Source organism: Stegostoma tigrinum, chromosome 37 (genome assembly GCF_030684315.1).
Source record: "Stegostoma tigrinum isolate sSteTig4 chromosome 37, sSteTig4.hap1, whole genome shotgun sequence".
NCBI lineage: Eukaryota > Metazoa > Chordata > Chondrichthyes > Orectolobiformes > Stegostomatidae > Stegostoma > Stegostoma tigrinum.
This window is the reverse complement of record NC_081390.1, coordinates 16,172,458-16,187,439: the sequence shown is the minus strand read 5'-3', so window position 1 is coordinate 16,187,439 and position 14,982 is coordinate 16,172,458. Positions and strand designations below refer to the sequence as shown.

At 36.6% G+C, this 14,982-nt stretch overlaps 1 protein-coding gene across 16 annotated transcripts in view; it reads left to right on the top strand.

Moving 5' to 3' along the window:
- The window catches only part of dlg5a (discs, large homolog 5a (Drosophila)), a 218,062-nt gene that overhangs the window by 100,941 nt on the left and 102,139 nt on the right, over nucleotides 1–14,982 (top strand). For all 16 annotated transcript variants that reach the window (XM_048563378.2, XM_048563372.2, XM_048563371.2 and 13 more), the window contains 2 exons: nucleotides 10,067–10,338; nucleotides 12,401–12,713. In XM_048563378.2, the coding sequence (XP_048419335.1) occupies nucleotides 10,067–10,338; nucleotides 12,401–12,713 (585 nt within the window). The remainder of the gene's footprint in view (nucleotides 1–10,066; nucleotides 10,339–12,400; nucleotides 12,714–14,982) is intronic.

The following is a 14,982-nucleotide window of genomic DNA, read 5'->3' as shown; positions in this document are numbered from 1 at the left end:
TGAGCGCATGCTTCTGGACTCAGTGGAAAAAGCATAGGCTGTTTGACGTGGTGTTGGCAGCACAATATTTGGGAGAAATGCATACTATACTCTATTTGCCTCTTGCATTCTTCATTCAGCTTGAATTCAGGAGTCACTTTATGACAGTAGTAGATATGAATCTGAGTCCTATGAACATGCCACCCCGTAGTTGTTTCATCAGGAATTTCCAAGCGGAAAACCAGATAAATCATTGCAAAATTTTTTTCTTCTAAATTTGTCAATCATTTTACCTCTGTAAATTCATTGATTTGAAATTTGCACCAAGCATATGCTTCCAGTCCAACTTGCATGCTGCATTGAAATCCACGCTAAGCCACTCCATAACTACCCATTGAAAACATATGGGATTGCTATTTCACACCAGTCCAGAAACCACTCTGGCTCCAAATAAATTTGGAACTGTTCCTATCCACTGGGGATGCACAGTGATGACAAGCAAGGAGGAAGCTATGAGCATGCAGAGCTCTCTGCAACTAGCAAAATTGAAAGACATGGAATCAAATTCTTGTATGAATGATTTTGCTTTTCTTTCATTACATGTAAACTCTGCATTTGAACATTGGGTCTTTCTGAATCCCAGATGCTGCCTATTCTAAACAAGCAGTTTTTACAAGGTGTAATTATGTCCCTTGGATTGGTAAATTAGTTAGAGCAGAAGGAAATGTAAGGGTGATTTTTCTCTCATTACACTTGAATGAGTGCAATGATTTTTTTGAAAACCCATTAGTGATTAAATGCTTTTCTCCAATTGTCATTAATTGTCAAGCTGTTGTAAATGAGCTGAATTAAATAAAAAGTTTTAATTGATGTTTTGCAACTTATTTATAGAAAATTAAATAGGGGAAAAACTATTGCCTTTAAAGCAGACTGTTAGTGAAGTCGGCTGCTTTTATTTCTGATAGTGATGCATCAGCTTTGTTTTTTTTAAAGGATCTTCAGATAGATGACTTTCCCCTTCTGGCCTGAGACACTTAAAGGCCAAGGGAGTGATTGAATAAAGCCTGCTTATTCAGGTTCATGGCTTCTATTCATGTAGGACAATGCAACTTGTTTGATGAATGCTTTTTAAGTTCAGATTAGAAAAAGAAAGCCCTTGCAAATGGAATGAAGTGAACATTTTGGAACTATATATAAACATCTAGTTGACACATCTCCAAGGGGGAGATTTTGTAGAAAAGTTCATGGTTTGGAAAGAAAGAACTGAAGCAATGATGCGGCAAAGGTTCTTGGAAATGTTAAGACCGTGGTTCATTTGATACAAGAAAGAGCTTAGTTTGTAAAACCAGCCACTGTATGTCAAAATAAGCAGCAGTGTTTGTAGAGCTGACTTTATTTGGCTGAAAAGAAATTCCTGAACTCCAAGTTAAAGCTAAACTTTCGGAATCAAAACCAGAGTTTGTGTAAACAGAGTAACCACTTGATAGGCGTGGAAATCAAAGGCCACTGTGGTTGACACAAGTAAAGTTTTGTCGTTCTAAAGTTTGTTTATAACATTTCGGAAGTTTCTGAAATTACAGGACCATTTAAGTTTCATAGAGTTTAATATGTGCAAGTTAGATTTTTTTCCAGTATGGCTTAATGTGAATTAAATATGACCAAATATGAATATATTTTATAACTCCTTAATTTGCACATGAAGAACTCATTTCTAATAAGCATAAGCTAAATATCTTATGTGAAACAAAGTATTTTAATAATTTGCAGTGGATTATTTAGAAATTGGTTCTTTTTGATGCCATGCAAAGTTTCATACATTACCTTATTGATTCCTTTATAAAGTTTCTACCACGTGGAATTGGTTAATCTTGGTCAGTGTTTTGTAATGAAATAGATAATGTTTGCTTACTTGTTTTACTACATGGCATATTTCCATAGTAAGCACACAAACTAGTGAGCAGTTTGCTGTATACCCATAAAACTCAGGAGCAGAAGTAGGCTATTCAATCCATCCGGTCTGCTCGCCCATTCACGGAGATAATGGGTGATCTGATAATTATCAACACTATTTTCCTGTCTTTTCCCCATGATCTTTAATCCCCTTACTGATCAAAAATCTGTATCTCAGCCTTTAATATACTTAATCACCCACCTTCTGTAGCCGTCTGCAGTCAAGAATTCAACAGGTTCACAAGCCCGACCTACTCATCTTCTCCTCATAATAAATCTCTCCGTGCCCAGGATCAACCAAGTGAACTTTCTCTAGACTGCTTCCAATTCAAGTATAGCCTCCTTTAGACAAGGGGGACCAAAACTGTTCAGTGTTCTTGGTCTAGTCTGTCTAGTGGCTTGTATAGTTTGAGCAATACTTCCCTATTTTATACTCCGTTCCTTGCAAGAGGACCCTCCCAAATCCCTCCTGTAATCGTTTTTCATTTAAATAATATTCAGCTCATGTATTCTTTCTGACAACATGCATAACTTTGTTTTCTCACGTTAGTGTTCTGTGTACCAAGATTTTGACCGCTCAATTAACCCTCAATATTCCTCTGCAGACTCTGTGATCATCACTACTTGCCTTTCCACTAGTTTTACGTAATGTGCAAACATGATACATTTACCTCCTTCATCCAAGTCACGAATATACATTGCTGGGGCAAGAATTATTTACAATAAACCCTGTAGTTAGTTACATTAGTTACCGATTGCCAAGCTGAAAATGCCCCTTTTATCTTAATTCTCTATCTTCTATTAGTTAGCCAATCCTCTATCCATGCAATTATATTTTTCTCTTTAGGACATCATGCTGACTCTCCTTGCTTAAATTATGCATTTTTAACTGTTTTGCTATTACCTCCTTTGATAATAAATTTTGGCATTGTCCCAATGTCTCATGCTGAGCTATATGACCTATGTTTAACTAATTTTTGGGCTTTATATGCGTGTTACATTATCAGTTTCCTAATCTTTCAGGACTTTTCCAGAATCTAAGAAGCCTTGGAAGATTGTGAATGGTGCATCCACTACTTTTATAGCTGGTCCTTTCATGTCGCAGAATATAACCCACCAGGTCCAGAGAGCTTATAGGTTTGAGAGCTTGTTATGTGTTCTCTGGTAATAGTCATTATATTCAATTTGTCTCTTCCCACAACCCCTCCATTTGTCCCTTGAATATTAAGTATTTTCGGAGTGCTACTAGCACCTGTTATTGTGAAGACTGATGTAAAATATTTATTCAAATGCTGTGCCGCTTCCTGATTTCTCTTTGTTATTTCCCCAGTCTCATTCTCTAAGGGGCCCCTACAATCACTTTGACCTCTTACTTCCTTTTGTGCATGTATATATATTTAAAGTAACTCTGACTGTATATTTTCATATTGCTTGCTGCTTTACCCTCAAATTTTACTTTTGTCCTGTTTATTTTTTTGGTGATCTTTTGTTCACTTTTTTGAAACTTGCCCAATTCTCTGTTTTACCACTAATCCTTGCCACATTGCATTTGCCACATCTCTTGGTCTTAAATAAACCATTATATAGTGTGTTTCTATTAGTGGCCAATATCTAGCCAGCAGATTGCTGAATCTCCAAGATCTTCCACTATGTGTTGAGAAATAAACATTCATTGCTATGCATTTGGAAGGCTTCTACCAAAGTAGTGTGCCTCAGCACTGTATAAGGAAGCCACGGAGCCAATGTATTCTTTTAATTTTCTGAGCTTTAGAATCCATTAAATAGCTAGAAGTTATTTACTATCCAACATATTGGCTCAGTGCTAACATCTGGCTACCTTTAAATTCAATGTGATGTACCTATTTATATGGACAAATGATAATTTTGATGATTAAAATCACGGATATTGTTCTCTGGCATAATTCCTCCCAAGCCTACTGTTCATAGGTCTTTTGGCTTTCAGATATTGGTCTGATCTTACACAGCCCATTTAGTTCCTATTGGGATAAACCAAGCAAAAATGTTTGTTACAAAATTAATAATTTCCAATTATAGTTCAGGTCAGTGCTGTGCAACTTTAATTTTTATTTCTACAGCTTAGTCCACCTTTATTCCCAAATATATCTAAAGCATTGTTAACTATTGCAATTTATTAACCAGCAAGTATTTAAGACAAAGTTCTCTCTTTTAGCTAGCCCGTATTTTTGTACATAATCATAGAATCCTAGCAGTGTGGAAGCAGGCCATTCGACCCAAAATGTCCATACCACCCTTCTAAAGAGCATCCCACCTAATCCACCCCCCCACCCTGTTTCTGTAACCCTGCTGGCCCATCTACTCTGCGCATCCCTGGAAACTGTGGGCAATTTAGCATGGCCGATCCACCTACCCTGCACATCTTTAGACTGTGGGGGAAACCGAAGACCTGGAGGAAAGCTATGCAAACACAGGGAGAAAGTGTAAACTCCAAAAAGACAGATGCCCGAGTCTGGAATCGAACCTTGATCACTTGTGCTGAGGCAGCAGTATTAACCACTGAACCACTGTGCCAGCCAGAAAGTGAACAACTCTTCCCAATTCCTACAGATTGCAATTTTATTTGATTTTAATTTCCGACTTTCTGGTTTTAATAGGATTTGCTGATCAGACCTGATGTAACATCATCTACTTGTTCCTTTCCTTTTGGAATGGGGCTTGATATTCTCAATAGATCTTGTGTACCTTTAACAAGGTGATTTGTGACTGGTTCTTGACATTTAGCATTACAATGAAAAAGTAAATTTGCGTTTATATACTACTTCATTGTATGTCAAGAAGTGTCTCAAAACTTCACTTAAATTTTGTCAAACTTTTTTGTAGTTTAAAGTGGTATACATTTTGGATTTAGCAAGGCTTTAAATAGTACATTGCATTTGATTTATTATTGTCATGTGTACTGAGATACAGTGAGATGTATTGTCTTTCAAGCTAACCAAGCGATCATAGCTTATATAAGTTCATAAAGGTTAATAAGAACAGAATGCAGCCTATAATGCCACAGCCACAGAGAAGGTGCAGAGAAAGATCGGTTTGAATATACGAAAGGTCCGTTCATAAGTCTGATAACAGCATGGAAGAAGCTGTTCTTAAATCTGTTGGAATATGATTTTCAAGCTTTTGTATCTTCTGCCTGGTGGAAGAGGGTAGAAAGAGTATAACCGTGGTGGGAGGGGTCTTTGATTATGTTGGCTGTTTTCCAGAGGCAGAAGGAAATATATACAAAGTCAATGGAATGAAGAAAGGACCAGTTAATCAGTTTTATTTAGTTTTGATTTAAGAGAACGGTGTTGGTCAGGGGACTGAGCATCCTTTGTTTAAGGCTATTAAATTTTAACATTTACCATATCATTAATTTTCAGTTTTATATTTTCTGTGCTACCTTGAAGGCATGAAGGACATTCATTCCTTAAACAGCATTAATCTACACAGAATTAACAAATATTATCCAAGTGAGATTAAAACATTAAATGAACTAAATAGTTGAAAGCAAATAAATTCCCAATAATAGATTATATTTATCCTTAAGTTCTGAGAAATAAAGGAATAAGGCCTATGAAGTATTGATAATAATTAGGATCGGGAAGGATTAGCTAATTGGAATCAGTCTCATTTTCAAAACTGGAATAAGACTGGCTCTGAAAAGTAGGAAAAATCAGTTTTATGTGACATTGGGCAGAATAATACAACAGGTTTTAAAGAATAACCTTAATGAATTACAGAGCAAACAAAGCTAACATTGATTCAGGTTCAGATCCCCTCTAACAAACTGTGCAGTCATCATTATAATTACTTCTCTGGCTATGGCTAGTGCATCTCAGCAGGTCCTGAATTACATCCCTAATTTAAGTGGGTGCAGGAAGTAGAAAGGGTAGGCAGGGAGGGAAACCCACTAATAAAAGGGAAATGAGGGAAATCAAAACAAGAGTAATAGAAAGTCAAGACTGAGAAAAATAGATGAGCAAAATTAAACGAGCTAAACAGAGGATTAGACCACCATCCAGTGCATGCAATTTATTTCTGGATAATTGCTTTGGGGTTGACCATTTGCCTGGGCTTGATTGTCTGTGAGGAGCTGGGACGAGGATTTCCCTAATTGACTACAGATCTTCCTTTTCCTTCATAAGGAGATTGGGGTGAAGGAGTGTTTAGTAAATGGGAATAAATTGCCAGAAAATTGAAGCAAACGCATCTGTTCCTGGAAGAGCATCTTCGTTTCCTATCTACTTAAACTTGAATATTGAATTGTAATTTAGATGGGAGTCTAAACTTCCCACTTGCTGTAAAATCATATGCAGTTTATTGGTATTGTTGTATTCTGTTTACCATTCGAACACCAGTAGACTAAAATCCACATGATTTGCCAGAAGGTATTGTGGTGAAATTGAAAATCTAATTCTGATTTCTTAGAAATGTTTTGATCGGCAATTGAACAATTTCACACTTCTGGCATTTTTAAAAATTTTGCGTATAGAATGTGGGCATTGCTGAGGTTTATTGCCCATCTCAAATTGCCTAAAGGGCTACCAAGAGTCAACTACATTGCTGTGGGTCTGGAGTCATAAATTAGTCAAATGAGGTAAGGATAGCACATTTCGTCCCCTGAAGGGTATTACTGAACCAGGTCTTTTTAAAATAACCATTGACAGTGATTACATGTCGACCATCAAGGTAGCTTTTTATTGGATTCTGGTTTCACCATCTGCCTTGACACATTTTGAACCCATGTCTGCAGAACATTAGTTTGATTGTCAGTCTCCTGAAATTGCCACTACACCAGGAGCATCAATCCCCAAACCTTAATCTGAAATTAGTTGTTTGTGACAACAAGGCCCTGTTTTTAATTTTGTACATATGAGTGGGTTTTGAATTACTTTAAAATCAGCCCCTAAGTGTCAGAGAAGAAAACAAATGTTCCATTTCCCAGCATTGACTTCCTCCGTGAAGACCATGTAAAAATGCTATAGCAGTTTTCGTGCACACCGAGTTTACTTTTCTTGCCATACAGACATCTTAACTTAATCAATTCCATACTTTGCCTGTTCCCACTTGCATATGTAAACAGAAAAGAAACACAAGGGAAAACTATTGGAAAATATGATTGTCATCTGGAAGCTGCACTTCCTGCTTTTCAGGCATTTAGTCTGAGAGTTTACCCTGCAGCTAATTGTGATAATTGAGTTAATGTGAGTCAGAACTTTTCCATCATCCTTGGCATAATTGAACATTTTCAAGACACTTATCAAAGTTTGGCGACAGAGGAAGTTGGATTGGAAAGCAGAGCAAGATATGCGTTTATCGGAAATGAATTTTTTTGTTATAACGGGTGTAGCCATGTTAATGCTTGCAGCTTCATTGTAACTGTCAATAAAATTATGCCTAGCCTTACATGTTCAATGCAAGCAGAAATTAATACAAAAATCATGGTATATTGAGATGGTAAATGATGAATAATTCTTGATTATAAAAATTTACATCATGAAATGAATATGGAAAACAACCTTTATTAAATAAATTGTTTTGGATCTAAGACAGCAGATAAATGTGAATGTTGAAAAATATGTTTGCTTAGAGTTTTGGCAAAGATTGTTGACTTGCTTGCGGAGCTGGCTTGTTTTTGTTCAGACCTTACGTCACCGTGCTAGGTGACATAATTGTTGGAGCTTCCAATGAAGCGATGTTATTTTACACCGCTTAGAAAAGATACTGTCCGGTCCATTATGGTGTTTGCATCATGTTCTTTCATAATTTTTAGTCGTTAAACAAGTTCAATTTTAACAATGCAATCTCATCTTTAAAGGCCACATATGATCTAAAACCTGACCTTTGCTCTTGGCTGACACTGCTGGTTAAAGGATTGAATAGGTTGGCACAAGAAAGTTGACATTTGAAAGGTCCTGTTATACTACTTTTGTGATATGTACACTGTGCTAACACATGAAAGTTGGTTCCTCCACTGACTTGAGTGTGGCACCATCTAATGTCTCTGTAGAGAACTGTAGCTCCTAATGCACAGATCTTTTGGAGTGGGTGGCACTAACAATTATAAACTTAGTCTCACAACATGATCATTCTCTCCAGTGTTAATAATAGTAATACTTATTGTTCTATTTACATCACTAAGCTTGTTTAATCATTATCTCGTTGCTGTTTGTGTGACCTTGCAGTACACAAATTAGCTGTTGTTTCGTATGACACCGTACTTCAGAAATACTTCATTGTAAAATATTTCAGAATATTCTGAAATTGTAAAAGATGCAAGTCATTGTTTCTCTTTTCTTTGCTCAGTTAACAGTATCAGAGACATACCGTTTTTACTGTTGCACTGGGAATGACCTTCCCTCTGGTCTTCTAAAATGGCTGACGAACTATTTTGAATTAGGTCAGCTTGGCCTGTTATCATAGCAACATATTTTTAAATTCATTTTTTTTAAATCAAAGAATTCTTTATACTTGTGCCTCCCGTAACTCATTTAAAATGATTTGGAAAGTGGGCGAATCTTCAATTCCAGAAATGGGGATTTCTATTTTCCTAATCTGCTTTCAATGGCCATAGGGTGAATGGAGTGATAGAACATCAGATCAGTTTGAAAACTTCCGCAAGACTCGCGTTAAAAAGTAATCTTGATTACGGATCCTTTAGGCAGTTTTGCATTGAGATTTGTTTTTGAGCAACTTTCATAATTCACTGGACTATGTACAATTATTTCGACTCCTGTTATCAAATGCTGATATAACCAGTAAACACCCTGACCTGTATTATTTAAAAACAAATAAACTCATTACATATTGCAGGGCTTCCCAAAATGGAATCTGGGAGCCCAGACAGGACCACGAGCTAAAACTTTGGAATCTTGAGATCCAAGGCTGTAGTAGCGACGGTAAGAGTTCAGACCAAGTTTCTATTTGGAGTTGTTACTGTAGCAATATCGATTATGTAGGTGCTGAAATGTGACACCTCATTCTACGGTTGTTCTCCTTGGGACACTCTTGAGTGATCTTGTCACCATCTGAGATGAGACTGAAAAACCAAACGTTTGTGTTTTTCATTTAACATGTTACAAAGGTATCAGGGCATTTTTCAATATTGAAAATATATACTTTAGATAACTGAGTATGACCTTTGTGAACCTAGTCCTTTAGTCAAAGCAACAACAGCTCACATTTTTTAAAGGTTTTAAGTGAGAGAAATCAGTGTGTTGTATAATGTGGGCGATATCGGGTCAAAGTCAAACCAGACAACATGCTGGAACTAGCAAACAATGACCCATTGAATGATCATTCACGTAAAAGAACATTAATGTGGACTATATTATAAGACTAGCTTCAAAAGGTGTTTGTTTTGCTGTTTTTATCTCAGTCCTTCCTTGTCAGCTTACAATACCGTAAGTCATTTTCTAGACCTTTGCTCAAGTGGATGTTGCTGATTCATGAATCTTGGCAGTCAATGTCAGCAGGCAATTCAGCTAGGGAATACATCAAAGTTCTTACTGATTCTTTTCTAACCCAGTTCTTAAGCAGTGTTTTAACTCCTGCTGGAAATCAGTAGTGATTGATTTTCCTTTGGCCTAACTAGTCAGTTGTACTGTCTATGTCATTGTTAACCCAGAGCTATTAAGTTGGTGGGGGGCAGTGGAGTGTAAGTTAGTGCCTGAAATGCCTTTAACTCTTCCATCCCAAAAAATCATTTTATGATGCACAGCAGAGTCACATAAATCTGTCGTTTTTTTCCATTACATTTGCCGTCTGTAAACAAATAGCTGCTTAGTAGTACAGAACTTGAGTATTACCGTACAAAGAAATGTGGTATTTAAACTTTTCATCCTGCATGATGGGAGAAATTTGGAAAGGTGACATGGTGGTAATTTAACTGGTTAAGTAATCTCCCACTGAGGGGAGACAGATTCAAATCTCTCCACAGCTGCTGGTGAAATTGAAATTAATCAGTTCTGGAATCAAACAACTAATTCTTTACAAAGTGCTGTTTTTTTTTGTGATGATATCCTTCAGCACTGTTAAAGCTTTTAAAATGCAGTAATATGACCACGCAGGTAGATTTTGATCAGAATGAATGGATTTAATTTTCCTTGATTGTTTGCAGGTTATGAGGGAAAATGGCTCATCTGAGATTCTAAATAAACTATATGATACTGCCATGGACAAATTAGAAGGCTTAAAGAAAGATTATGATGCACTAAGAAAGCGCTACAATGAGAAGATTGCCAACCATAACACTGACCTCAGCCGTTTAGAGCGTGTGGAAGAGGAGAATCGGCGTTTTCAGAAACAGAATGAGATGCTGATGAAGCAAACAGATTCTGCTGTTGTGGAGAAAACATCAATTCAGCAACAGTATTTATCTACATTGAAGAGGTGAATCGTGGAATCATATAGAATAATTGGCCCATTGAGTCTGCACCAACTAAAAACAATTCTAAATCTACATTATCCCACTTTTCGGTCTGTAACCGTGAATGTTATGACATTTCAAGTGCTTATAAAAGTACTTTTTTAAACTTTGTGAAGTTTTCCACCTCAGTTATCCTCCCAGGCAGTGAATTCCAGATTCCCTCGCCCTCTGGGTGAATTTTCTTTTCTTCAAAGCCCCTCTAAATCTTTTGCCTTTCACCTTAAAATTATGCCCCCACTTTGACCCTTCAGTAAGGGGAGCAACTGCTTCCTATCCACCCTGTCCTTGTCCCTTTTAATCTTTTATAGACCTCGATCAGGTTCTCTCTCTGTTCTAAAGAAAACAACCTGAACTTATCCATCATAGCTAAACTGCTCCATCTCCGGCAACAATCTGTTGAGCTTCCTTTGCTCCCGCTCTGGTGTCTCACTTCCTTAGTACAGTATTGTGCACAATACTTCAGCTGTGGCCTAACCAAAGTCCTGTGCAGCACCAGCATAACCTCCCTATTATAATCTATGTGGAGGACAATGTCGACATCCAATAGTTTTCGTAAGAAACTGGTGTGGACCCAAACAGATAATAAAATGTGAGGCTGGATGAACACAGCAGGCCAAGCAGCATCTCAGGAGCACAAAAGCTGACGTTTCGGGCCTAGACCCTTCATCAGAGAGGGGGATGGGGAGAGGGATCATCCCCCTCTCTGATGAAGGGTCTAGGCCCGAAACGTCAGCTTTTGTGCTCCTGAGATGCTGCTTGGCCTGCTGTGTTCATCCAGCCTCACATTTTATTATCTTGGAATTCTCCAGCATCTGCAGTTCCCATTATCTCTGGACCCAAACAGAGTTGTGGTTTATGAAGAGTATTGTGCTAATCGGCTATAAGTGATGCAAAGTGGAATTCTTTGAAGTTCTAGCTTTTTTAGACATATTTGGCATTTTTGGAACCCCGAACCCTTCAGAAGGGAACACGGTATCAGAAACTATATTGTGTGCAATGAATAACGTGACATTGACGATCTGATCGGTTTTCTCACTAACAGATGTTTGTTAGCTCCCGTGAAAGTTTTAGGCCAATGGAGAAAAAGGTGATTTCTACTCATAGCATGTTATTTTATTACAATCTGGCTGTTCAGACATCAGGCTGACATTTTTTTTTTATTAAACATAAAAATATTTTCTCCAGAATCTCCTGTATTCCACATAAAACTGAACTGCCAATCTTCCATTCCAAGGGTATCTTTTCAATTTGATGATATTAAAAAAAACAATTTTTCAAAAGTTTTTAATAAATGCACATTACACGATAGTAAAATGTAATGCCATTTGGTGTATATAGTAAAGCTTAAAAGAAAATTAGAATTTAGAATTGTGGTTAAAAATTGTGCACATTGTATTTGAGAAGTGGTGAGGTGCAGATTCTCTGTTCTACAGAACTAAGATCTTAGGCTTGCATACATAGTTGTTCAGTTGTGGTAAAGAGTAGAAGGTCACACTTTATTTTTTACAGCAAAGGAGACAAAATCTCAGTAAAGTGGATGTTTTGCAAATGCCAGTAAACACTTACACTCTTGTCGGTATGTGGGCTAAAGACACCTAATTTCAAGGTCGTCTTTCAATGCTAAAGCAATTTATTTTGAAAGAGATGAGGCAAGTATATAATGTAAAACAACCTTTAAAAACCATTTGTCTGCTGCCAATTATTTTAGGAGCAAGAATGCTGCTTGCTTCAGTGTCCCCTCGGTAAAGACCATTTCTTCACAATAATTATATCAGAAAGTAATGTTCGGAGTGCAGGTAATGAAAGTGTTAAAGGCAAATATTTTAAAAATGTAATATTCAAATGATAATTCATTGTAAAATTTTGTATTTCCACTGAACCTTTGAAAAATATTGACATTGTTTGAAATGTTTGTTATGGAAAAGTAGAGAAGAATTATACCTACTTTGGTAAAATATAATATAATCTTGTGATTATTTTATTAGGAAAAATTAAGCTTTACCCGCTTTGACTTTGTTTCCAAAGGTATGACTCAATACAACATGAGTTAAGTAAGGCAACTGTACAGAACAAAGAGATCCAGAGGGAAATGGAACGGTTGCAAACTGAAGTGACTCGATTCAAGACATTACAGCTGAAAGCTGTAAAGGATGCAGAGAAGTATAAGGAAGAGAGGGATACAGTGCTGAATGAATACCGCCTGGTCATGAGTGAAAGAGACCAAGTACACAAAGAAATTGACAAGCTGCAAACTGAACTGGAATTGGCACAGGGTCATCTTAAGAACACCTCATCAGAGAGAAAAGTAGCCGGTGAAGAACTTGAAGCTCTTCGACAGGTAAGGTCAATCAGGATATCCTTTGAATACTTTTCAAGCTTTCTTTCCTCCCTTGTTGTTCCATATTTTGTTCTACCCACAACTCTTTACCTAGGTTGAAAAGTAGTTTATTTTGAAAAGAATTGCACTAATTTAGTATTTTGCTTTTCTCATGCATGTTATACATATGAAGAGGCTTGAATTTAAACGCACGTGCAGCAGTTGTAGTTCTTGGCTTGATTAAATTTTAAAATACTGTTGTAATCAAAATGAATATATGTTGTTTACCCAGGTTTGTGGATAGTCAGGCATATTCCATTTTTGTCTTGATGTTTTCCATAGTGGCAGCTGTGATGCAACTGTTCTTTTTAATTAAAGTCTTTCATTTATTCTCGAGAAAGAAAATGGGATACATAACTTCTTGGAGAAAACTTTGAAAAGAAGTCCGTGCATCCACCTTCGTGAATAAGCTATTTAGACCATAAGATACGGGAGCAGAATTAAACCATTCAGCTCATTGAATCAGCACTGCCATTTAATTATGACTGATATGTTTCCAACACATTCCCCTGCCTTCTCCCTGAAACCATTGATCCGCTTATTAATCAAGGGGTCCACAGCATTATGTGTGGCAATGAGTTCACAGATTCACCATCCCCTGGTTGAAGAAATTTACAGTGACTGACACTATCAGCTTTGCATTCCCAAGAATATGGACTTTACAACTTCTCAGCAATCTTATTTGGGTTGAGTCTAGTCTTTTAAAATTACGTAGCACATTATAGTAGACTACTCCATTTCATGCTGTTGAGAACTCTCTAATGGAAATTTGAAATGAGCATTTAGTCTATATTTTTAAAACTGTTTAGACTTGTTGCTCTTATTCCAAAGTTCATTGCATTTTTGTATAATGCCCAGCAAGTGCAATATATCATCTGATCAGACCAGCTATAATACCAGTTCTGATATTCTCAGGCAAATTTTATCCTTATGATATTGATGAATTTAGGGAAGACAAATGCATCATTTTAGGAGTGCAGACTTTCATTTTGAAAGGTCTTTGTTAAACTGTGGCTTAGTTGGATCTGATTATTTTACAAACATAATTATTACTTCAGTTTTGCAAGAGAAGTATTTAGTTTGAGCTTGACAAAGTCTGCATGACAATTTACTGATTAATTGAATCAAAATGTTCTAATTGCAATATTACACAACTTTCACCCCTCTTCTCCATCCAAAAATTATATAACCGTGGAGCTCAAATATGAAGATAATTTTGAACTGTCACCCGATCACCAGTTTTTTTCTCCTTCTGTTCCCAGATATTGCGGCTGAAAATTATTTAATTTGATTTGCGTTGGCACCTGATCCCTTTGTTCCCTTCCCAAACATTTATGGGCTTTTGAACTGTATATTTAATAGCTTTTTCAATTTGCATCTCGGGGCATTTATTTGTTTTGTAATAGGGAGGAATATTTGAGTGCTGGTCTGAGATCTAGGATCTATTCCTACTTGGCAGAGCCAGTAGGAATTTCATGTTGGAATGCTGATTCAATTATTTTGCTTCAATTGTTCAAAATTTTGTCTAATATCCATTACATCCAAACTCATTGATTTATGTTGAGTCTCTTACTGTCATGAAATCTGAGTTAACCTCTTTGCAATACATTGAAATGGCTTTTTCTGGAATAGGAATATCATGGCACAACTTGTTTCTTAGCCATTTGTCTGTATCCTTCAGTTTAAATTTATTTTGACTTGCTGCAAGTTCAACCTGATAACAGTGTTATGATGGCAACATGCGCTGGATCTGAATCAATAGCAGACTCTTTCCTTTACCGTGCTATTTAAGAATTGGATGAAAGCAGGAATTACAGAAGAAGGATAAATTAGACTCGGATCATATACAAATAATACAGAAAAATAAAGCATAAGAAAGAAAGATCGGATTGCAAAGGAGAGGAAAAAACAAAGAAAAAGTAGGAAAACATTAGAAACATCTTAAAATTTGACACTTAAAAAAATCTCTAACAACCGATAGATCTTTTAAAATGTTGAGTGCTTTAAATTATTGACTGTTTGGGCCAGAGAGGTTTAAAAAAATTATTTTTATTCAACCAGTTCAAACGTGTAATGAATAGGACCTTCTGGCCTAGAGTTAGGGTCCATAACACTACACCACAAGACCTTCTCAGAGATTCACTGATTGCTTTAACAGTTGTCATGTTAGTAAATTTACTTGATGTTGTTTAAATTCCAGCCTTAATTTTCTGTTGCAGGTTTGATGAGC